Source organism: Poecilia mexicana, unplaced genomic scaffold (genome assembly GCF_051168715.1).
Source record: "Poecilia mexicana isolate PSO_F unplaced genomic scaffold, ASM5116871v1 scaffold_1, whole genome shotgun sequence".
Classification (NCBI taxonomy): Eukaryota; Metazoa; Chordata; class Actinopteri; order Cyprinodontiformes; family Poeciliidae; genus Poecilia; species Poecilia mexicana.
This window is the reverse complement of record NW_028263370.1, coordinates 22,506,057-22,532,163: the sequence shown is the minus strand read 5'-3', so window position 1 is coordinate 22,532,163 and position 26,107 is coordinate 22,506,057. Positions and strand designations below refer to the sequence as shown.

Sequence of the window (26,107 nt, the reverse complement as noted above, 5' to 3'; positions counted from 1 at the left end):
AAAGATAAAAGATGAGGGAAAGGGAAACAGACGGGCAGCGCTGCTCACAAGCATTACTTGTCAATTTACAGCCGCTGCTCCCTGAACCACACCATATAAATTTCCATCCATCGTGACGTCCGTTTCTACCGCTTCCAAGCCGACTCCGGCTCCGTCCCACCAGATCCCCTCCCCAGATGCATACTTGGAAAGCTCGGCTGTGGACATCGAGCCAAAAGTAGTCGGACTTTTACTTTTATTTATCCATTTCTCAGGTTTTGAAATATGGTTTTCTCCTGCGTTGGAATCAGCGTGGGGCGATATGAATGGATGGGCCGGCGTCCCGGAGGAGCACTCCTTTAGCGTGTTTGATGATCCACATGTTGGATCTGCACGGAGGTTTGCTCAACCCGAGACTGAAAGACAGAGAACAGGACAGCGCTCTTCTTTGACTGATGGTCATTCTTCAGTCCTGCCTTTAATCTCTCTGTCCTCAAACATGCAGAGAAGTCTTGACCAAATTCTCTCTCCTTTATGTTTTACTTCTGAGGATTCAGGAAAGTTGCCGAGGTGAATTGTTTTTGAGGGTTTTTCTTTTCTTATCGACTTTTTTGAGCTTTACATCATGTTATAATGTTATTATTCCCCAGTTAAAAACATACCTGGAATGTTGCTTTGATTTATTCAAGCAGGTTTGAGGGATGCTTGAATCTCCGTGGCAACCATTCAGGGACACCGAAGCACTCGTTCATCCGATTTACCCAAAGATCCTCCTCAGCGCTTCGGTTTCAAAGCCGAGCTTCCGCCTCCTAAAGCAGCCCTCAAACCGCGCCTCCCCCTCTCTGCTCCTCTAGACTAGTGGCAGCAGCAGTTAGCAAACACCAGGCCGAACCGCAAGTCTGAGGTTTCCTCAGTACAAAGCTCTTAAGAACGGTTGTAAGCAGCATAAGGAGGAGCAATATTGTGATGACATGCTGAAGGTGGAGTGTTGGACAGAACAGGAGCTTCTTAAAGAGACAGAGGCCCAATTTCAAGGTCTTTTAATTGTAAAGTCAGGCGTCTTTTAAGCCATGTTGGTAACACGTTATGTGAAGGGGTGACTGGCATGACACCGTCATAAACATGAAGGAGTCTCCATGAATGTTGATGACTCTTGTCATCAACATTCATATTAAACATGGTAAATAATGACATTTTAATCCAACTTTACATTCAAAATGTCATTATTTACTGAATGATACTTCATGATAACAGTCAAACATTCTTGAAGACTCCTCCATGTTCATGACATTTGTCATATTTAGGACAGTGCCGTGTCAGTCTTATGCACAGCCTTTCAAATAAAGTGTTACCATCATGTTTGATATTTATAGCATTTTTACAACAAATGAAGATAAAATAGTTACTGTGCTTGAAAACGGCGCTATGTGCCTAGAAAATGCATAATGCCGCCTGTTTAATGTCACTGTAGTGACATTTCCATAGCGTTGGTGGAAATGCATCTGGAAAAACTCAGATGGTTTAATTTTTCACTACACATGTGGCATCCTGGATTTAGCTGAAGATTAAATTGTGCATTATAAAATGTAAAAAGGAGCAGCTGGAGCATTATTTTTTCATTTAAATGACTTTTAGACCAAATCTCTCTGCTGATGATTGTTTGCTGAAGTCCAAAATCAAAAAAATGGAACGAGTTCACAAAGTGTGGAGAACTAATGACCAAGACTGCATGCATTAGAACCAACTCCAGCTGCTTGGAATAAAGAAATAAAAGGTGGTTTAAAACTTTTGCACAGTACCAGCTGAAGTAGCTAAACAAGAAACTGTTTTCGGCTGATACGCCAGCTTTATTTTTACCTTGTATCCGTTTTATTTCAAGGCTAACGCGCTCAGGGTGGATGAGTTGAGTCACTGAGCAGGGATTCAGTTTGGACGGCTTCAGCTCGGCTGCAGCAGGACGTGTAACGAGATCACCCTTCACCCTGCAGCAAGTCACTCTGCAAAATGTCACCCCCACAAAAATAGCTTCATTGTTTTCCTTCTTTAAGTCTCACCCTCAGATGAAACAAAGTGTGGGCCCCGTGGCGGAGAAAGGCATCCATAAAGAAAACACGACCCTGGAGGACCGCGAGTCCAAATGCTCGCGCTAATAGAAGATTACGTCCTACGTGCAACACCTGTTTTGACTTAAAAAACGCAACAGGCCAGTAGCAAGATTAGCAAAAAACATGCCCATAAAGGGAGAAGGTGGCTGGGCTGACATTCTGATAACGGCGGAAAAAGAAAAAAAGAGAGAGAGAGAAGGAGAGACTGCATTTGTTTCAAAGAGCTGAAACAACTGATGTGGTCATAATGCTGAGGAATTCATTCCAGGTTTGCACACTGGAGAGAAGCTGGAGAAAAGCTCCTAAAACCGCCTATTTTTAGCTTTCAAGTCATGTTTAAAACAAGAAGGTTTTGAGCTGGATGTTCTCTTTTAAAGGTGACCTATTACACTTCCTTGAATAGGTTATAATAGGTCTTTGCAAAACAAGTTCATAACATTTTTGCACAAAACCTTCTGCACATGAAGAGATTTCAGTTCTGCATGTTGAGCTGTTTTAGTGCCTCCTGTCACTTTAAATGACAGCTGCTGCTGGCCACGCCCCCAACTCAAGGTTTACAGCCTTACATGAAAATGGCTGCAAACAGATGCGCAATTATACAACCTCACAACTTAGAAAAGCAGAAGTGGAGCCTCCTGTATAACCAACAAGAATGCAGCAAGTGGTTCTGGATGGAAAGTCAACAACAAAACTCCAAAACCCATGACCTCATTGCCAAAAAACTACTGGCTGGTTTTGTTTTTAAGCATTTGTGCTTTTTTTTTTAGAAGCATTATAAGATGTGCAAAAAGTACATTTTGCACAATAATACGTCTCCTTTAAGAAATTGACATGACTTAAAAAAATAGGAGTTTCAGTTAAAATGAAAATGTAAACAAAAGCAGCAAAGGCAATTCTAACAGATGGTCACAGATGGCACATCATCGCCAAAAAACGTAGAAATGTTTCACCTAGAATCTCTCCAAACCTTGCAAAAATGATTTTTGTCATTCGTAGCTTTTAAAAGAAGCTTTTAAGAAAGACAGGAGCTGGTTTTAGGTAAATACTTCCCTAATATTCATAAAAAGTACTGGTTCCTCTTGCAGATTATTGAGCTAATAAGACATTATTCCTGTTATAAGTGAAATCTGCCAATGGAACCAGAACTTTTTTATAATTATTAAAAAATTATTGACTTAAAACAAGTTGCTGCATCTTGCTGAAAGGCTACTTATGAGTTAGTCTCGTTTCAAATGTACTAAGCTTTTTACATAAGAAACTAGACTAAAAATACTTGGTAAGCGTTTGAATACAAATACACACTAAATGTGGTTCCAACATAACAGAATGAGCAACAAACATTTTCACCCTTTGCCAGGTTCTGTCCCACGCCATGGCATCCATTTTCTACTCCTCATCTGGAAGAAACGATGGGAGTTTCAGTGACACCTGTTCACTGTTCAAGCCCGGGAATTTGGAAAATCTGTGGAATCTGTAGATGCTTGTTCCCTGAGGGATCCGGGGTGTTCAGCTCCTGGTGCTAAGGAGACTTGATCTAGGACTGATCCCAGGAACTTTACCTCCCTAATTAGATGTGTCAGCTTGGCAGAGTAAGAAACCGCTTTGTACTGTGTCACCTGAACAGACTGGATTTCTGTCGGGGATCAGGCAGCAGACACACGCCCCATACCGAAGCAGGCCTCGCCGCTCGCCGAAGGTGTGAGTGAATTCCTAACGCCAGGCAGTGGCTCTGACAGAGACTTTGTCGGATTGTCAGGGCCCTTCGGCACATTGTTCGGAGCCTTGCTGTGATTTTCGTGTCAGATCACAGAGTCAGAGCGTCAGCGGCGGAGACACTGACAGGAAGTTAACACCTCGAGCTGCCATTGTGAAGCAACCAGCAGCCAAACCCAGAGCTGGGAGCTGTTGTTGCTGCGGTCCAGCTGGCTCTGAACACAAACCCGACCGAATGCCACGCGACTTTGGTCTCCCAGTAATAGCTGTGTGCCTCTTGGGGCCTCGCTCTGCAGCGTTCCTGCTCTTATCTCTGTTTACGCGGAGGGCAGATCGTCGTGTTAACGCGTGCGCACGAGCGGCGGTGGCGGCGCACCGGCTGGTTGTTTAAAGTGTGCATGGAAGTAAGAATGCAACTCTGAGTGTGCGTGTGCTGGGGAGGCGATAAGGCGATGCCTGGCACCAGAGGAGCAGCTGGCAATGGGCCTCAGATCCTGAAGATGAGGGAGTTTGTTTGTGGCTACACACACACACACAAACACACACACACACAAACACACACACACACACACACACACACACACACACACACACACACACACACACACGCACACACACACACGCACACACACGCGCACACACACACACTGGAGGAAACTGGAATCCATCAGGAGGAGGGTGCTTATGTTTAAATGTCTGCTCTCTGTAACCTCTTGTTTTTGTTGATTATTGTAAGCGAAACTATACAAATATCAAAAAAACAGCAAGTGGCCTCAAAATTTAATAAAATTAAATTGTGTATTTGTTGAAAAGATGCCTGAAAAGATTTTAGATTAAATGTCAAGAGTGTAATACGATTAATGGCAATAAAACAAAGTTTTATGACTTGATGTTTCTTGGGCATCATTGTCAGTTGTTGCACTCAGCCAATTCAGTTTGTCTTGCTAACAAACTATTTTTAATGAATTATGTTAAATGTGATGAAAATGCTAAAATCTCACATAATTTAAACTGTTTCATATTTAGAAACATGAATGATTATAACCCCTAAAAACAAAGTATAAATACAAACATCTCATTATCAATGGCTGCTGTTTGTTCAAAGGTTCAGAATTAGCAGCAGTCTTTTAGGTAAAGACCAAACACTGATGCGAAAGCATCAGCGTCAGCAGCTGCTGGCAGGCTGGGCAGTGGCTGCTGGGAACCAATGCAGCTTTGAGGCATCGTTTCTGGGGACAGTGTATCATATCCTGTCTGTGTGCCAGTGACAGCACAGCTCACTTGGTGGTCCAACACTCAGCCACTTACACATTTAATAAGACGCTCTTTAAGAGGACGGAGAGCCAAGCATGTGCACTGCACTGGAGTTTTTTTCTTTCCTTTAGTTTTTACAAGAGTCGTTTTGTAGGCAGCCCGCAGGCTGGCACTCACCAGCGATGCACATGTGTGTCTCTCCCTGTTAGGTATCCATTTAATACAACTATTAGTCCCCTTTCCCTCCCCTCCGCCTGCATCACGCTCAGCCCCTTCACCTTAGTGAAATTCAAATAAACAATCAGAATAGCACCATGCTGAGGAGCTTTGTAATGAGCTCCTAATTAGCCACTCCAAACACCGAGAGCGGCTGCTTCACGCCTCGTTTTCTGCGCTCATCTGCGTAAAACTGGACGAATTGATCCTATTTGCTCACCACTTAATGCACTGATTGTATATTGACACAGCTGAGGATAAAAACAGATAAATAAACAAAAAAGAGATTCTTTAAGCCTGAATTGGATGCTAATGCTAATTACTGTTTTAAACTGGCTGACCTATGTGGTAATGCTGAAGTTTCCTCCTTCCTTCACAGCGAACTGAGCAGCCTTTTTTATTTGTATTATTTATTTTGCACCTCCATGACATGTCATCACATTTTTAAAGCCACTTTGGGGCTGGCATGGTTGAAAACGTCTGAAAACCTTCTGAAATTTCTCACATTAAAGCCACAAACTAACAGAAAAACATGGAAAAGTTCAGAAAATTTACATAAAAGCAGCATGTGGATTTTAGTTTATGCTGGAGAAGCAAACCCTCAATGATGCTGCCACCACCTTGCTTCACTGTGAGGATAGTAAATATGCTATGCCACCTTTATTTTTAAAGCACTTCAGACAAACCAACATCCAAACTGCTTTTCATATATAAGTGGCATCAACAATTACAGAAACTTAAAATTTAAAGCGGAATGGCAAAAGCAAAGGAGGTGGATTAGCAGAGCTTGTAGATGACACCACCAACTGATGGTGTCATCTACAACATTCATCTTTGCTTATGAATGAATGAAACATACATCAACGATCCTCAGTCAGAGGCTTTACAGACTCACAGCGAGACTGACTGCTACCAGAGAGCCTTCCTCCCCTCAGATACTGGGATGATACGAGTTACGACAAACTTTAATTTTCCTTTGGATAAATAAAGTACGGATGTTTTCTCTGGGTGGTACAAAACGTTGTGCCACTTCTGGGCTCTATTTACAAAGTTGCCCAGCAGGCTGTTGCTAGGCAACCAAAGAGTGAGTTAGTCGATTGCACCAAGCTAGCCTAGCTAGCTGTGAGAAGTTGAGCAGCTAAAGTATTTTCTCTGCCTACCAAATGCTGTGTGGTTCTGGATCGAGTTCAGTGAAATTATTAAATATTGATTCTGATCACATGTCTGTACTTTTACATCTGTATTTGTATCCAAGAAAGTCACATCCAACTCTAAATCCACCTGTTTTCAACGACTTATGATTTAATTAAAATAAAACACTCTGAAGTTTGTGGTTAAAATGTGACAAAAAAAACCTTTTGCCAGGCGCTGGGATCTGAAAAGGCTCCATTATTTCTGCAGGTGCCTCAGCGCTGCTGTGGGGTCACGATGGGGTCAGGTCAGCCGTTAGCCGCCGCTGCACAGAGCGAGCGGTGTCCATTCTCCCTTCCTTTAACCGGCCGCCGCAGCATCAGGAAGTCAAACACAGCTGGGGCCGTCGCTGCAAAACGAGACGACGACAGTCGCGGTGCAGAGCATAACCACCGGACTCACCATGCGTGTGTGTGTGTGTGTGTGCGTGCGTGTGTGTGTGTGTGTTTCGCCTGTGTGTGAGGTCTTTCCGTGTGTGTCGCGCTCCTCTCCCTCTGTTGTGACTTTTTTACACTTATGTTGTTCAGTATATTTGCATGATAAGTGACTGATTACAATTATATGTTAAGCATAATTTACATGATGATTATTATTATTATATTGAATATGATTGTATACAATTACAAAGGCGAAGTGAAATATATTTCAGTGTAAGACATGATTTATTTGAATAGAGGAAGTCTTTTATTTTGAAGAATGCTTAAGGATCTGTTACTGTTTAGTCACTATCTTGCTTTGTTGATTTTATTGCTTGGTTACGAGCAGTTGTTGTTGCTGTTGTTCTGTTTTTATCGGCTGAAGCCCTTTTTTTCCTCTTCAATAAATACTGAACAAAAGGGTTCAGTAAAGGAAATACGAGCCTCCGTCTTGTTTGAGAAGAAGCTTTACTCCGCTACATTTTGGTGCCGAAACCCGGGAATAAGAATTTTTTGATTTTTTTGAACGAAGTGAAGCTAAGGCTCAGTTTAGCAGCCAACATGACGGAAGGACTGGAGCGGTTAAAGAGGAAACGGTCGACTATCCGAACAGCGACGACGAAGCTGTTAACTCGACTAGAAGATGAGGTGGGCAAAGAGAGTCCCGATATGGATAGACTGCGTGAGTTCCTGGCAGTTTTATCTTCTAAGGAGGAAATTTTATTGGATTTGGACAAGAGCATAGAAGATGAAACGTCAATTGAAGACTTGGACACTGAGATAACGAATTCACAGGATTACACGGACCGGATTCTCATTTGGAAGGTTCGCACCACCAACGTTATTGGATTGCAGGAGACCGCTACAGACACCCTAAGAGCGCATGTGAGTGACGTGAACAACGGCTCATTTTCATCACAATCCAAACAGACGGTTAAACTGCCCAAACTAACGATAATCAAGTATGATGGAGAAATAAGCCAATGGCAGGAATTCTGGTCACAGTATGAATCAGCCATTCACAGAAATGATGGACTAAGTAAGACAGACAAGTTCACTTACCTGAGATCTTACCTAAATGGAGCAGCTGCTCGGACTATTGCAGGACTGACAATGACAGATGTCAACTATGATGCTGCAATAGAGTTGCTCCAGAATCGTTTTGGAAGGAAGGATATTGTGATAAGTGCTCATATGTCTAAATTGCTGAACTTGACACCTGTGAGAAGATCATCTGATGTTGCAGCTTTGAGGCACCTTTATGATGAATGTGAGATCCAGATACGCAGCTTGGAGTCTCTTGGAGTGCAAAGTGATACTTACGGCTGTCTCCTATGTCCAGTGTTGCTACAGCTTATTCCAGAAGACATAGCACTTACTTATACACGGCAACAAAACTCAACTAACGAATGGAAAGTCCCAGAATTGATTCAGTTTCTGCAAAATGAAGTGCAAAGCAGAGAACGGGCGCTTCTGCTGACCAGACCAGGTCACACATTGAAGAGCCCGAGCCCACAACACAAGCATGTGGGTAAGCCATCCTATACCTGTGATCAACCTAGAAAGTGGAGCATTCCATCAGCGACTGCTTTGCACACAGCCAGCGTCGTGCCACAAACCTGTGTGTTTTGTGACGGTAATGACCACAAACCAGAGAACTGTCCTGGTTTTACAATAAGTGCACGCAGGGAGAAACTGAAAAGGCTTGGACGGTGTTTTGTCTGCCTGGGCCCGAAACATATTGCGAAATACTGCAGAGTGAAGATTTTGTGCAGACAGTGCAATCGAAAACACCACTTGTCAGTTTGTGAACAATCTGAAGCTAAACCAGAAGTCGACAGTACAAGTAATAGTGGAAATGCAGAAGCTGTGTTGTCTTCGTTGACCAGCCCAGTCAAAGTGGAGACAAATACTCAGAACACAGTATTGCTCCAAACGGTTAAGGCATGGGCTGTAGGACCAAAAGAAAAAAGAATATCTCGCTGTCTGTTAGATGGAGGTAGCCAGCGTAGTTTTGTGCACAGAGACATTGTCCGAGCCCTAGGACTGCAAGTTGTGAGGCAAGAGACACTAAAACTCCATGTTTTTGGCTCCACCAGTCCTGTAGTGGAAAAACGCAACATAGTGAGAGTTCAACTTGAAAATGTGTGGAACGCTGAACGGAAAATCGAAATAGATGCTGTAGAGACCCCCGAGGTGTGCACCGCTGTAATAAAGGTACCAACTGAGCCCATTCAAGCAGAGATTAAGAAAAGAGGACTGCAGCTTGGAGACTTTCCACTAGAGGGTGCTAATGAACAAGAGTTGCAGATGTTAATTGGAGCAGATTACTACTGGCAGGCTGTTACTGGAAAGGTCCAAAGGGTTACAGATTCATTAGTGGCAGTTGAAACCCTCTTTGGATGGGCTTTACAGGGACCAGTGACTACCTCCAGTGTTACAGACACCACGTGTATGCACATTAGTTTGAACGAAGACACCCAGCTGTCTAATCAGTTGCATGCATTCTGGGAGGTGGAGTCCCTGGGTATTGTAAATAAACAGTCAGAAAGCCCAGAGGACTCAGAAATTATGCAACGTTTTGAACAAACAACAACATTTGAAGACGGAAGGTACCAAGTTGAGTTACCCTGGCAATGTGACAAAGACCAGCTTCCAGACAACTTCAAGGTAGCGAAGAAACGCTTTGAGAATCTAACGAGAAAGCTGAAGACTGATGTAAATTTATTTGCCAGATACAACGATGTAATAGAAGACTATCTTCAAAATGGTATCTGTGAGGAGGTTGCAGATGGAAAACCAGAAATGAATCAACAGACTGTGAAATATTATATGCCCCATCATGCTGTAATAAGAGAAGAAAAGGCCACAACCAAACTTAGAGTGGTATTTGATGCATCCTCACATGAGGCAAACAGTCCATCCCTCAACGACTGTCTGTACACTGGACCTAACCTGAACCCAAACCTGCTAGATGTGCTCATAAAGTTCAGATTGCACAAGATAGCATTTACTGCTGATATAACTAAGGCTTTTCTTCAAATCTCACTAGCAGAAAAGGACAGAGATGCTGTCAGGTTCTTGTGGATGCACAGACCTTTAGCTAAGGACTGGAAAAATGAGGTGCGTGTCCTGAGGATGAAAAGAGTTGTTTTTGGAGTAACTCCCAGCCCATTCTTGCTTGCTGCCACTATCAGAAAACATCTCAAACAATTTGAAAGAAAACAGCCAAGGGCAGTACAGGCTCTCAGAGACTCTATGTATGTAGATGACTTTATTTCAAGCTCACCTACTGTGCAGGATGCTCTTCACATGACAACTGCAGCAAAGTACATTCTCTCTCAGGCAAGCATGAACCTCTGCAAATGGGTTACCAACTCACCTGATCTGAAAGCCATGTGGAAAGAGAATGGAGTAGAGCTCACTGGTGATACAGAGTCCAGTGGAAATGTGCTTAAAGTACTTGGACTGGTTTGGAGACCGGAACACGATGATTTTGTGTTTGATCAAAAGGAGTTAATGGACATTTTGAAAGACAGAGAAAATACAAAAAGAAGTGTACTAAGAACATCAGCCCGTATATTCGACCCTATTGGATTTCTTACTCCTTTTACAGTCCGAGTAAAGTGCCTGTTCCAAGAGATGTGGGAAAAGGGACTGAGTTGGGATGAACCATTACCTACTGACTTAGAAGAGAAGTGGGAGCAATGGTGTCTGGAGTTACCACTGTTACACCTGGTGTCTATTCCCAGGTGGTACCACACTGAGATTAACAAAGAGTCACACACTGTAAAGTTGCATGTCTACTGTGATGCAAGTGAAAAGGCTTACGGTGCCGTGGCATATCTTCAAGGACAAAACAACCAAGAAGAGACTATTAACAGTTTTGTGGCCTCCAAGTCACGAGTAGCACCATTAAAGAAAATGACATTACCTCGCTTGGAGCTCATGGGTGCACTTATTGGAGCAAGATTAGGACACAGCCTCCTTAAGCCATTGAACATGGAGAAAAACCAGCTCAACATGTGGACGGACTCTATGATCACGCTTCACTGGATCCGCAGCTCATCACGTCGATGGAAACCATTTGTGAGCAACAGAGTGGCAGAAATACAAGGGCTCACAAATCCAGAACTCTGGTTCCACTGTGCTGGCAAAATGAACCCTGCCGACCTTCTTACGCGGGGTTACCATGCTCGGAGCCTTATTAAGAGCCAGCTGTGGTGGAAGGGACCCACTTCACTGTCTACGGATGAGAAGGAACTGAACATTTGTAGTGACTATGTAGTGGATGAAGTGAATGCAGAGCTGAGGTCTGGGTATGAGACTGTTGTGCAGTTCACTGCCACTGAGCAAACTGAACCTCTGTTAAACTTAGAAAGGTACAGCAAGCTTAAGACCATGTTAAGAATCACTGCATGGGTAAAGCGGTTTGTTAATAACACAAGATCTTATCTGAAGGTTCAGGGAGAGATAAGTACAGAAGAACTTGGTGCAGCTGAAATGTACTGGATTAAGTCAACACAAGAGAGTTGTTTCAGTTCTGAAATATTGCAGTTAAGGTCAAACAAAAATGTGAAGGTAGATTCTAAAATCAAAGATTTGAAACCATTCTTAGATGAAAATGGTCTAATAAGTGTTGGGGGAAGGCTGCAGAATTCAGATCTTAGTTTCAGAGAACAACACCCTTGGATACTACCGACAAATCACAAGTATTCTGAACTATTAGTTCAGTCATGTCACGAAAGAGTGATGCATTCTGGTGTAAGAGACACATTAACTCAAGTTAGAGAACAATATTGGATTTTGAGAGGCAGACAGCTTGTAAGAAACATTGTTTCAAAATGTTACATCTGCAAAAAACTAAAGGTTAAGGCAGCACAACAGATTACTGCTCCCTTACCTCGAGACAGAGTAACAGAATCACCTCCCTTTGAAGTTACTGGTGTAGATTTTGCTGGACCCTTATATGTTAAAACTAAGGACGGGTCTGTAAAATCATACATAGCACTGTTTACATGTGCAGTGACAAGAGCAGTACACTTAGAGTTGGTCTCAGATCAGACTACAGAGAATTTCTTATTGGCCTTAAAGAGATTCATTGCAAGACGAGGTCTTTGTAGGGTCATTTACTCTGACAATGCTAGAACATTCAAAAGGGCTGACAAGGATTTAAAGGAGTTATGGCAAAACATCTTAGGATCGACACTCACAGAGTTTTTCACTGACAAGGGAATCACGTGGAAGTTTATCGCTGAGCGAGCAGCTTGGTGGGGGGGATTCTGGGAAAGGCTTGTGAGATCTGTAAAAACATGCTTAAGAAAGGTACTGGGGAAAGCATCTTTGAGCTTTGAGGAGCTCACAACTGTTCTTACTGAAGTTGAGGCAGTGTTGAACTCCAGGCCTCTGTCCTATGTAACTAGTGATGCATTAGAACCCCAGCCACTTACCCCATCTCATTTCTTAGTTGGTAAACGCTTAACTTCCTTGCCACCAAAGATTATTCCATCACCTCACCTAAATCAGGTTCTCACTGCAAATCGCGAACAGCTAGGTAGAAGGTGGAAATACCAACAGAAACTTTTGATAGGCTTTTGCAAACGCTGGCGCAGAGATTATTTGATGGACTTAAAATCAGCCCACAGGGTGAACAGTCCTACTCCAACACTACTTAAAGTAGGAGATGTAGTTCTTTTGGGGGAGGACAATACACCCAGACAGACATGGAAAATGGGTAGAATTGTAGAGGTCTTCCCAGGCAGGGATGGTCTCATACGTTCATGCAATGTTCGTACTTCGACTGGTGGCTTGTTACGCAGGCCTATTCAGTTATTGTACCCTTTAGAAGTATCTTAAATGAAAGGTAAATCCTACACAGATGAACAGTTGTTCATCGGGTGGGAGGATGTTGTGACTTTTTTACACTTATGTTGTTCAGTATATTTGCATGATAAGTGACTGATTACAATTATATGTTAAGCATAATTTACATGATGATTATTATTATTATATTGAATATGATTGTATACAATTACAAAGGCGAAGTGAAATATATTTCAGTGTAAGACATGATTTATTTGAATAGAGGAAGTCTTTTATTTTGAAGAATGCTTAAGGATCTGTTACTGTTTAGTCACTATCTTGCTTTGTTGATTTTATTGCTTGGTTACGAGCAGTTGTTGTTGCTGTTGTTCTGTTTTTATCGGCTGAAGCCCTTTTTTTCCTCTTCAATAAATACTGAACAAAAGGGTTCAGTAAAGGAAATACGAGCCTCCGTCTTGTTTGAGAAGAAGCTTTACTCCGCTACACCCTCCTTCAGTTTGCAGAGCTCATTTCCTCCACAGGCTGCCTCCCTGCTACTTTATGAGTGAGAGCTTCTGCAGCTCTCACCTCAGGACACACTTCGGTGTCTAAATGTTTCCATTTGTGTGGGAAGTGACACACACTCGCTCACACCGTAGGGCAGCAGCGCAGCGAGCCACTTCGTCACTAGCTGGGTTTCCACTGGCCATAAAATTACACAAATTGAAATTCCTAAAATAAATTCACTCAGTGGAAAAACGTCATTTTCAAAAGCTAGTTTGAAAATGAAAAACTAGTTTTCTGCTAGGTCATCGAAATTGGTTTAGTTGGAAGAACTGTGACTCCTTTATCTTCACAGCAGTCACAACAACTGGATGTTACTACTGGTGGAAATGACAAAGAAGACGATGACAGGAAGTAGTTGGAAGATGATGGCGTGGAGTGTTTTTTAATGACTTATCATTTAAACAATTGAATTTCTTATTTAATTGAAGCACTGCAATTGCAAAACTTTGTTTCAACACCAGCTGAATGTAGACAAAGATTTCAGCACGTTTGTAATGGAAACCCAGCTAGAGACGTGGAAACCGGAGGGACTCCTTGTTTTTTAGGGATAACGAAGGGAGCAGATGGATTCATAAATGATCTGTCGACTTTTATGGAGTGCTGAATCTGAAACCTTTAATTATGTATTTGTTTCCCAGAGAGTGCCAGCAGTCCTGGGTGACCACACCAGTAATTTCCACGGCTCTCTTCAACTATTCAGCACGACAATCGATGCCGGACTAGAATCTGTGGTCCGGATCGATACCGTAGGAAGCCGCTGGACAAACCAGAGCTGCCCAAGATCAACACCTTCCCACACCGTCATTAGTGTCGCTGACCTTGAAGTAAAATTCAATTTCCCGCAACAACAACAAGCCGCCCTCTGCAGCCCCCCGCCGAGCTGCTTCAGCATTCAGAAGCTATTTCCTCCTCCCAGCGCAGGAAAGACAGGATATTATAACTTATGAGAGGGATACATGGAGCAGGGGACGCTGACAGAGAGAAGGGATTCAGTTTGAGGAGGTAATTATAACAAGAGGACAGAGCCCAGCTAAGGTACAGAAAAACCCAAATAACATGCTGCTAGATCCCTGCTTTCAGTTTGGAAGATGGGACTTTCTGGGACAATTATGGAAAGAAACCATTATTAATACCCTGAACTTCTTAATATTGTCAGACTATTCTCTTTTGGTATAGTTAAAGCCAACCCAAAGTAAAAATGAAGTTTGCAACTTCTACACAAAAACATCACAAAGCGCATTTAGGCCTTGTAAACACATAGCCCAGTCTTTATAAAAACAAACATCTCCACCATGTTGTTTTAAAAAAAAAAAAATCGGACACAAACCTGCACATATTTGCCACTGAACGTCGTTTTAAACATGGCAGTGTAACGCAAAACTAAAATCTACTTACTTCCTCCCTATCCTCTGGTGGACTCAGACCAAAGTTGCAACTTTTGTTATATTTTCACGCTACACTGTGCTAAAAAGCCTGTTCCCCTCCTCGCCTGTGGGGGCGCTGCACCAACAAAAACGGAGTGGCATCAGAGTTTAGTGGTTGTAGGTTTTCTCTTCTGCCTTTCCATGAACCATTTCTCCTGCTAGCGCTAGCCCAGTGTGTTTATGTTGGTTGTATTTACCCAGAATGCCCTGCACTATTAAAAGTATTATTAGTAACTTTCATCTCCACATTTATGACAACAGTTAATTATAATGAAAAAAATAACTTTATGTATATTGGTATGAAATGAACTCATAAAGGGAGGAAATGTGCATGTAGAAATGGCGACTTTCCTACTAAGTGACACCAACAGTGTAAACAGGAAGTCAGCAGAGCTGTGGTGGATTTTGGGCCCAGAAATTAATTCCACTTTGGGCCCCATCCAACCTTGATGTGGCTCTGCTAACCGTGTAGCATGAGGAAGAATAATGAAAGGAGTTTCTTCCGCACATTAGGATGTTATGAAGTATCTTTCCTCAGAGGAGAAGGAAGTTTAGTGTGTGTCAGTGAGGTGGGAGGGGCCATGGGAAGAGACGAAGCTCAGGGAATCAAACCGGCATCTCTGATAAAGCTGCCAGGTCGGCTTTGAAGTCGGTCTTATCGCGGGCTTTGAGAGGGAAACGGGTAAGAAGGTGGCGCTCGTATGCTCTGTGTGTGTGTAGCTTCGCTGATAAAGCCCCTCCTGAGATTCGCTGGGAGCTTCTGGACCTGACCATGTATGTTAAACGGATCATTTCACTTCCTGCATCGGCCCTGCGCAGCACAGCACAAAAACTCCCAATCAGATGTCACCCAGGCGACTCTCACACACGTCAGGGGCGACTGCATGGAGTTCATCGTTCAGGACGAAACAATTCACCCATCGTTTTATTTAAAACATTTTGAGATGGTAAGTAAAGACAGAATCCAAACTTCTGCTTGTGAGACTAAATAAACTTAAATCCTTATTTTTTTCACCCATTAAATGGAACAGATCTACAGAAAAATGTTTTTCATCATCCACTGTGTGCTTAAGTCCAAATGCTATTTCTGGATTGGGACTAGCAACCCATCAGAGGGTAATTATTTACTACAGTAGAATCAACACAAGACTTAAAAACTTTTAATTTAGGAGCTTATTCAAATGGAGAAATAAAATCTAACTTAAACATTTCATAAATTATAACTTTCAAAGGTTGATCTGTGAACTTTTAATAGTCTACAACTTTGCTAATAGCAGAGCTAACTTTTTATTTAGCACTTTTGCTAACTTCAAAATTACGTGGTGCACTTAGCTTAACCTAAATTAATATTTCTGGAAATTTATAGAGTGCTAATTTACTTAACTGATTTGTAAACTTTCAGTTAAATAATGCTTGACATCTGTGCCGAACGTTTGGTTATTGACTGTTTTAATTCTTCAAGTAGTTAAATATTTATATTGATGCTCTTATTTTGAAGTGGATAAACACACAGAGAGGTTCAGTTTCATCTCTTAACATTCTCTGCATTTTTCCAAATAACTTACTTAAACAGCAACAGAACCAGATGTACACAGTAATACAATATTTAATCTTTATAGAACATGTAAATCATAATGTCAAAGTTAAATTGGTGCCCAAAGATTGTAGTCTTTCAGGGCCTGATATAATTTCAATTGAAGTTATCGCTTTATCGTTTCAGCTTTCACTAAATATTGTGGTGGTGCAATAGGATCAGCGTCCATTAAATACTGAGTTTATATAGCGCTTTAGCATTAGCTTCTGCTAACTACAGTGTTTATATAGCGCTTTAGCATTAGCTTCTGCTAACGACTGTGTTTATATAGCGCTTAAGCATTAGCTTCTGCAAACTACAGTGTTTATATAGTGCTTTAGCATTAGCTTCAGCTAATGACTGTTTATATAGCACTTTAGCATTAGCTTCAGCTAATGACTGTTTATATAGCACTTTAGCATTAGCTTCTGCTAACAACTGTGTTTATATAGCGCTTTAGCATTAGCTTCTGCTAACAACTGTGTTTATATAGCGCTATAGTTAGCTTCTGCTAACTACAGTGTTTATATAGCGCTATAGCATTAGCATAAGTAATGTTTATAATTGGTGCTTTAAGGTTGGCTGCAACTAACTTTGTAGTTAGCAGTGCACTGCACTGTCCTTACATATAAATATGACACAACCATTAATTAAAATGGGAAAGACCAGAGAACATGCCGTTAAAGTACGGTAGCTGTGTGCTGATCTTTTGGGTCGTTCTGTAGCTACAGGTCCGATACTAAAGTCAAACCAATACGTTTTGAACAGATGAAACCATGGCAACGATGCTTGGTGGAGATGCAGGCTTGTTTTGAAATCAAAGGAGGATCTACAGACTTCATCATCTCCTTTAGGCTTTAAAGAGACCAGGACTCACTGCAGGGACTACTTTTCATATTTTTTCATATTTTTTTTCTTTCATACAACACAAATATCTTCACATTGCAAACAGACATATAAACTCCTAGCAACAGAGACGAGACTCCCACTTTTTCATAAATAAGCCTGCCTCCTGTCCCTATTATACTCATATATGGCTATCAGGATGTTTTACATAAAAAACTGTTGGGCTCTGCCAGAAAACTGAAAATGGGTCAGGATGATGATCCAAAACATCTGACCAAACCAACAGAGAAAATGCTCACCGACCACAAAATCAACTTTAAGACCTCAGATATAAATCCTGTTCAAACCTGTGGGCTGAGATGAAGAAGAGAAAGGATTTAGAGAGGAGGATTTAGAAAGGAGCAGTTAACTTAGTGAAAAAGTTTGGTGCCGTCTATCTGCTATTTTTATTTAAAAAAAGGCAAAACTCCTGAAATATAAACACAATCAGAAAGAGTCAAACTGACACGGAGCCGAAGAAATGAGCTGCTTCCGAGTTACTGTGGTCACAACCTTCATATGCTAACACAGAAATGTGCTTCTAACCCAGAAAAAATGGCTGCATATCATTATTCTAACACTATTATTTTAGTCTCAGTGTTGAACTTGTGAGGCCTTGTTGGTCAAATCCAGACTGCCTTCCAAATCCAATATAAAGGGAATTATTCCCCAAATTCCTGCATACAGTCTAACCTGCACATAACCTCGCTTCTTCAGCTTGAATTCATTTGAGGCTTGAGTTCTGGATTCAGGGGTGAGCGGCCGAGGATTTGGCATGGGCAGGACCTGTGTAAGGAGCTTCATATGAGCTTTGTCAGACGAAGTGACAGGGAGGAAGGTTACTGCAAACAGGGCTAGAGGTTTTCAGCTTCCTACAACGCAGGTCAGTAAAAATAATCCAGAGGAAAAAGGGGAATTTAATTAGAGATGCACCAATCAGACAAATCAGAATTTATCTGATTCGCTCTGATAGGTGAGCAGAAAATCACATGTTGAGAAATCCCATTTTCTACCACAAAACTACCAGATTCTAATATTTATTGACTCAAATGCAACAACATATTATTCCTTTAGTGAACGCTTGATTATTTGTAGCAAAGGATGCAGATAAAAAAATAATTTCAATAATGTGAAAATATCAGTCCTTTCTGCTCCACTAACATCAATACAGTGGAGGGAAGATCTATTGACTAATTTATTAATTAAATGATTAATAACTGAAAAACAAAAGATGATTAATAGGATATATTTTTACAGAATATCTGGTGGTAGCTGGAACTGCCATCAGAGATATTCTGGGTAAAACATGTTTACAGACAAAAATGTTTTTTCATCATAAATTTATATATTTATATTTGTATAGATTTGGCTTAATTACTGCTATGAGTTTGTTCTTCTTTCAACAAATGCTCTTTTTCAATAAATGATTAATCTTATTAAACACGACTGATCCAGAATCCAATTAATCGTTTCAGCTCTAGTTAAAGTATTGATTATTTTTAACCATTTTTAAATTTAGTCCTTTGAAGACATCAAAGCCTCTGAATGTGTTGCTCTTTCAGCTAATAGTGTTTTTTTAGGGTCTGTTTGCTCCAGTTAACTATTAATCCATGACTAAGTTAGTTGACAATTATTTCAATAATCTATTCATCACGATTAATCATGATGAATCCAATTAATCGTTTCAGCCCTAATTGAAACATTGATTATTTTTATTATTATATTCAAGTTAATTAATTGATTAGTACATTAGTTGACAGTTATTTAAATAATTGATTAATCTGATTAAACCGATTATGATTAATCATGAGTTCAATTCAATGCAACTAATCATGATTGATCCAATTAATCATAATTAATGCATTTAATCACAAATAATTGTGATTAATCGCGATTAATCGTTTCAGCCCTAATTGAAATACTGATTATTTTGGAATATTTTGGACACTTAACCTTCTATGAGATATATTCCTTTGAAAAATAAAAATCATCAGGCAGGCCTCAAGGAAAAATAAAATCGTTGAATTATTGGTGCATCAGGAGCTTTAATTACCTCAAATGATCAGGATTAATTTCTGACTGATCCCCTTTTTTTAAATCACGTCGGTTCACCTCCTTCTTAGTAAAAGATGAGGAGTTGAGAATGAGTAGAGTAAAAATCAGCAGGGAGGACAGTGGTGTGTGTGTGTGTGTGTGTGTGTGTGTGTGTGTGTGTGTGTGTGTGTGTGTTCATGTGCACATGAAGTGGGGGAGGTGGGGTTGAGATTCACCTTGATTAAGTACGCCGGCTGTCTTTGAAGTGTCTGGAGCCCAGCACGGCCAGCGCACAGCCAACCGTAAGCCTTCCAGCAGAAATCGAGGCTGACCTCCCCACCAAATCATAACCATATGAACGTAAGAATTTCCACCGTAGCAGAATGCCTTCGCCCCCCGCCCACCGCCTCCGCCCGTCCATCTCCCAGGGTGAGGCATTAAGTCGTGATAACAGAAAACAGGTTCTGAGAGCGGGAAGGTGATGGAGGGCGGACGGGAGGACGTTACGGGGTTACAACTGTGCCGTACGGAGGAGACGGAGGGATTCTGTCCAAAAGAACGCTGCTGCACAGAAACGGACTGCCTAAAATGGAAGTTTCTCAGGCGGGCGGATCAGGAGATACGGCGACCTTCACGGCTGACAAAGTGTGAGACGAGAAATGTGGGGAGTTTACGGGGTGAAAAAAAAAGATGACAGAAATTCACAGAAATGTGGCTCTGGCTCAATAAATACCCATCTAAACCACAACAGAGACGCCAAGTTTTACCTTCACCGAGGCCCACCTGCAAGTGGAAATGGTTTCCTGTCCTACACAAACACTCTTGTACCCTAATCCACGTAATTACACCCAATATTCCACATGTGTAAGTACACATGTACAACATTACAGTTAAAATTTAGGGGGGGAAAGGGCTGCAGCCCCTCCTGCAGCACCACCCCTTTCCTCTGCATGTCTACACTGCAAAACAAAATCCTGCCAGGTAGGATCTAGTTCCTACTGCAAATATCTTAGCACACACCACGTTTTCAGCAAGAAAAATTAGCTTGTTTTAAGTCAATAATTCCTTAATAGTGATGAAAAAGTGGCAGATTATTTCACTTATCTAACATATAAAGTGTTTTGTAATTGTTCATAGCTTAAAAGAAAACTTTTTAAATCCAGTTAATGAAGAAATAATTTCTACACTGCAAAAACAAAATCCTGCCAAGTATTTCTGGTCTAGTTTCTGGTGTAAATATCTTAGTACAAGTGAAAAAAAATGGCAAAACCAACTTACACGTGTCTTTTCAGCAAGAAACAGGATCTTGTTTTAAGTAAATAATTAATTAATATTGATTCAACAGAAAGATTATTTCACTGGAAACATGTTTTGTAATGAGGGAAATAATCTGGGAGTGAAACCAGAACTTTTTCATCAGTATTAGACAAAACAAGTCAGTATATAAAGCTGAAAACTAGAAACTAGATTAAAAATACTTGGTAAGGTTTTCGGTTTTTGCAGTGTAAAAAAAGTATCAGATCCACTTTTTTTTTGCATGTAACAAGACATTTTTCCCCATTCGTGAAAAATCTGCCAGTAGAACCAGAACAAGCTGATCTATGTGGCAGAAAGTTACTTGTAGGTCAGTTTTGTTTTATTTCAAGTGTAATAAGATATTTGAAGTGGAAAATCAGTAGGTAGGATTTTGTGTTTTGCAGTGTGCCTGCAGAAACAACACAGCAGAGAAAAGCAGATAAATCAGAAAACGTGAGTGTCATTAACCTAAAGCAGATCCCAAACAAAGCCCCCGTCTGCGAAGCGTCGAATAGATGAGTGTGATTTCGCGGCTGCCTGTGCGCCTTGGATAAGCATTCCTGCGAGTGTGTGTGCAATTAGGGCTTAGGTCTGTTTGTGTGTGTACAGTATGTTCATGTGTGTGTGTGTGTGCGCGCGGCGGCGGTGGGGGCCGTTAGCGGTTCCATCTGGGCCTCCTGGAAGCCGCGTGGAGTCAGAAAAACCGCATCTCATAAAAGGAGAGGCAGCCCAATGTTCTACAAGGACAGAACATTACTGAGAATGTCGCTCAGGAAAGCCTGGGCCCCGGCCCACATGTTGGCTCTCCGCTCGCGCTCTTATTATTCCGCTCTGCGAGGGATAAGAGAGAGGAAGACAAAATAGCTGGTGAGGAGTGTGGGAGACAGTAGCTGAGACAGAGAGACTCGCACTGATTGCTATTCCATCTGTCGGCGCGCAGCAGAGGAGTGAGCGGTGACAAGCTCAGGAGTCGGGCATCTGGTGCACGTTGGCCGAGGGGCTTTCTGGAAACAACCAGCGAGACGAAGAGGAGGAAGAGGAGGAGGAGATCAAGGGCGAGGGGTTGCAACCAGAGTGAAAGGAGAGAAGGATTATCTTGATCTAACCAGCAGAATATAACAAAAATAGAGAAGTTTTGAGGTAAAAACGAACACCACACTGCAAAAACACAAAATCCTACCAAGTTTTTTTGTCTAGTGAATATTCTGAAATAAGATCAAACTAACTTACAAGTAACTTAGCAGCAGGACAGAAGATACTGTTTTAAGTCAATAATTCCTTAATATTTATAAAAATTTGTAGTTCAACAGGCTGATTATGTCACTTCAAACATGAAAAATGTCTTGTTATATGTCAAATAATCTGCCAGTGGAACTTTTCATTGATATTCAAGAAGTTTTGACTTAAATCAAGCTCTTATTTCTTGCTGAAAAGTTACTTTTAAGTTAGTTTTATCTTATTTCATGAGATATTTGCATTAGAAACTAGATAAAAATACTTGGTAAGATTTTGTCTTTTTGCAGTGTTGTTTTAAGTGACCTGCCAGTGGAACTAATATTTTTTAAATTCAACTAATTCTTTGTGTTTTTGCAGTGCGCTGTCTGGGCTGGCAGCTTTAATTTATACGACCTGATTGCAAAGCGATGCTAACTGACTAGCTGCCAACAGAAGATTGATACTTCCTACGTCTCAATATCTGAAAAAAGGTTGGGATTTTCCTGATTGGGGATGTGTGGAGCCATCATAAGCTGTGTATTTTCTGTTGTAAAATAAATACATCAATTTTGGGTGCATTTAATTGTGGAACTTAAATATGGTTTTGCTTTTGAAATAAAATAAATTGTGATTGGTGCTACTAGAACCAGGATATTAGCTTATTTTTTCCACTGCTTAGTTCAGTTTGTTGCCATATTGACAGAAGTGTAACTGTTTTATGAAATAAAATTTTCATGAGCTGTTCTGTTATTTTAATATTAGCGCCGGGACTTTAATGTGTTAATTTGGATTTTTTAAATTACATTGTCCCAAGTGGAACCTGTGTATCCACGCGTTTCTGGTACACCCATAAATGTGACGCACAAGCAGCATTACATTACTAACTGCTCATAACCTCCTCACAGAACCCCGTCTTCATACGTAGTTTTATTTTGTGAATGGCAGGTTGTTCTGCAGGTTGTTCTGACCTCGGTTGGCCAGCGAAGCTGCGATGATTGAGCTGGAAGAAGCTGAGGCAGGACGGATGTGAGGAAGCAACAAACGAGCGATGGCTGCAGCTACCCGCACGCTGCCATACGTCGGCAGCGTAGGTGTGCGACTCACTCAGATAATCCCGGCCGCACATTTAAACACATCACCTCACAGGTCTGAGAAACACATTTAGTTCAGCTGAAGCAGAATGATCCAAAACGAGGACATGGAGAGGAAGAGAAGCTGAGAAAAGTACGAGGAGAATCTAAAAATATGGAAAAAAAGAGCCAATATTAATACCCGTATCTATTCAGTCTATTTCTACGCTTTGTAATCCATTATTTATCTTGCATTATATTTAGCATCCCTATTTCTTCTTTCTGAGTCATTTGAAATGAGGTTTGTCTCAGTTTCTTTTTACATGTTTGGCCAAGTTAGGCAACTCAGTGTTTTCATGACTTTCAGTTTCTTTATTATACATTCGCTGTTTTACTCGTAATTGAACTGACTGAAGAAATTAAAGTTGTTTTTACATATTTGACCAGTTTGTGAATCTATTGGTGTATTATGTGAGCTAACAAACTCCTATTCTTCATAAATATTTACTCTAAGTTAAGTATACTAAGGTATTTGGAGTAGTAAGTATAGCAACAATATAATTCATTACTTGGATTTAAAAAGTTTCCTTTTAAGTTGTAAACAGTTGTGAAACACCGTTAGCTCGTTTTTTTAAGGTGTTCCTGACAAACGAGAAACTAAACCTCAGATATCGATACCAGTATCGGTATCAGAAGTGAACAAAGTGAGCTTTCCATCTCAGACCTGAATCACCATTAAGAAAAACAGAATTCCTGAATTCATTACCAAACATCGTCGCCTGACATCATTATTAAAAGCAAAATTTATCATCTCCAAAGCCGTTCTCCTCATTTTATCTCTCATTTAGTGCGGCGGTGAGGAGCACACCCTGACATAAAGCGAGGCCTGGAGGCTCGGGGAAGATGATTGAATTTCACAGCTACTCCCAGGCTAATAGGGCCGAGCAGCGAGCGCTTACTGTCCTGAAGTGACTGGCTGCTCGTCTGCGGCCGCGGCGCCTTTGAAGCCCGTCTGAGCAGATCGGGAGGATTTAGGCAGTGGCGTGACACGAGGCTGAGCAACGCTGCTCCCACCAGCTGACTATTAGATCCAGCTGATAAAAACACAACTCGCCCAGTAGCTTAAACCCGGCTGGAAAATGGAGCTGCTCTGGGAAAACACTACAAGTTATAATACATTTATAAAGGATTCACGGATAGTTCACCAGCTGGCTGTGGTCTAAGCTGTAAATGTGAACAACAAGAAGTGGTTAGAGTACAATCACTGCAAAAACTCAAAATCTTATCAACTAACTTTGGTAGTTTCTAGTGCAAATATCTCATTTCACTTCAATTAAGACAAAGCTAACAAGAAACAGGAGCTTGTTTTAAGTCAATAAATCCTTAAACCTTATGAAAAAGTGCTAATTATAAGTGAAAATAATCTGCCAGTTGAACTAGTACTTCTTTTATTTTTTTATTTTTTATGTAAATGAGACTAATTGTCTCATTTACATAAAACAACAAATAACATAAAAATATTAATGATACAATCTAATTTACCTAAATATTAACCAAAATAAATGTTTACTTTACAAATTAATAGCACAGCGTTGACTAAGTCAAATATGGAGGCTGAATTCATGTTTTTAACTATTACTGATAAAATATTAGTCTTTATGACATAATTAAAAGCTTATTTGGATTTTTTTTTAATTGTTGGTATTGCCAACTGAGTTTGTCTTTAAATTGTGCACATTATTGTGTTGATTTTCAATTAAAATAATTTTTTAAAGTTAAAAACATGCCAACTCTATGCAGAAAGACACCAGATTTAAACCCTGTTATATTATATTATGTTATGTTATGTTAATGTAAAGGAATGAGTTGTGAAGCCGTTTCCACCTCCAGCCCAGCCTGCGCTCACCATACTGTTCCACTTACATTCTTGGAAGCCTAAACCTTACATGCATTGAGATAAGCACACTTACTCACACTCAGATTTACACACACAGGGCTAACCACATGCACATGTTCAGTCACTGTTAACTAATTCATTCAGGAACACTTTGGTTTGGGTTTCAACACCAAAACCTCTGCACCGTTGATTGAGAAACGTGCCTGTCTGCAATTATCTGGGAGGGACGAGTGGAAGGAGGGATGGTTGGATGGATGGGGAGAGGAAACGCACTACAGTGGTTTTATAGTTTGCTGGCGTGACATTTTTCTCCACTTTGTTTTTTTTTTTTTCCTCTCCTTTCCTTTTTTTCAGGGTGAGGGGCACACTGTAGTGTTTGTGAGGCAGGAAAACAGGGGGCAAACCGAGGCGGGAGTAACAGCGGGGAAAACGTTGGGAAAATGGGGTTGAAGTGGCCTAGATTGTCACTGCCATGCTTTCGATCGATTCCTCTCAGAAAAGCCGCGCCGGTCTGAGAAATTTGTGGGCTGTGTTTAGTGAAAAAGTGAAGGTGATAGTGATCACTGGTGTGGACTTATTCTCCACTTTCAGAAATGGCTGAAAATTGTCAGCAAGGGCTCCATTTTGGAGCGGCGAGAGAGTAAGTACGCCTTGATAGCGGTGTGGGGCGGCCACTGACCTGCAGTATGTAGCCCCTGACGTAGTCTCTGAGGGTCCAGCCCAGGCCGTGCAGGATGTGCAGAACCTCCTCCTGCTTGAGCACGGAGAACAGGCGGTCCAGCAGGATCTTGAGCCTGACGGGAACCGCCTGGGTGCCGTACAGCATCAGGCTGCTGATGTCGAACACCACGTTGGACTGGACGATCTCCACCTGGGTCGGGTGGTACAGGTGCTGGGTGCTGAGCTTGTCCAGGGCTGCAAAGAGGAGCAGGCAAAAAGATGAGGAGGAGACGATGAACAGCGAATGCTAAGAGGCGCTAGGTTAGAGTTCTCTTCTCTCTTGGCCACTGGGTTAGCAGTGGTGGCCGCCGCTAACTAAACAATTAGCTAAGCTATTGTTAAAGTGCTATAACAAGACAGTATTTAGCAGAAGCTAATACTAAATACTAAGACAATATTAATTGGAAGCTGATAAACCGAGGTAATATTTAACCAAGAAGTTCATGCTAAAGTGCTATGCCAAAACGGAATTTAGCATAAGCTAATGCTAAAGGGCTACACCAACAGAGTATTTAGTGGAAGCTAACACTAAAGTGCTATAAAAAGACAGTGTTTGGTAGGAGCTAATGCTAAAGCTCTTTTACAAGATATTATTTGGCAGAAGCTAATGCTAAATCAATACACAAAGACATTTAGCAAAAGCTAGTAGTGAAGCTTTAATATAAGACAGTATTTAGGGAAAGAAATGGCAAAGTGTTGTACTTAGCATTTAGAAGCTAATCTGCAGGGCTACACTACAACAGAAAAGCA

General features: G+C 41.2%; 1 protein-coding gene across 1 annotated transcript in view; it reads right to left on the bottom strand.

Annotated features, from left to right (window-relative positions):
• Positions 1–26,107, bottom strand: part of bnc2 (basonuclin zinc finger protein 2) — a 227,118-nt gene that overhangs the window by 41,118 nt on the left and 159,893 nt on the right. The window contains exon 4 of the mRNA XM_088006490.1: positions 25,317–25,552. Within this exon, the coding sequence (XP_087862616.1) occupies positions 25,317–25,552 (236 nt within the window). The remainder of the gene's footprint in view (positions 1–25,316; positions 25,553–26,107) is intronic.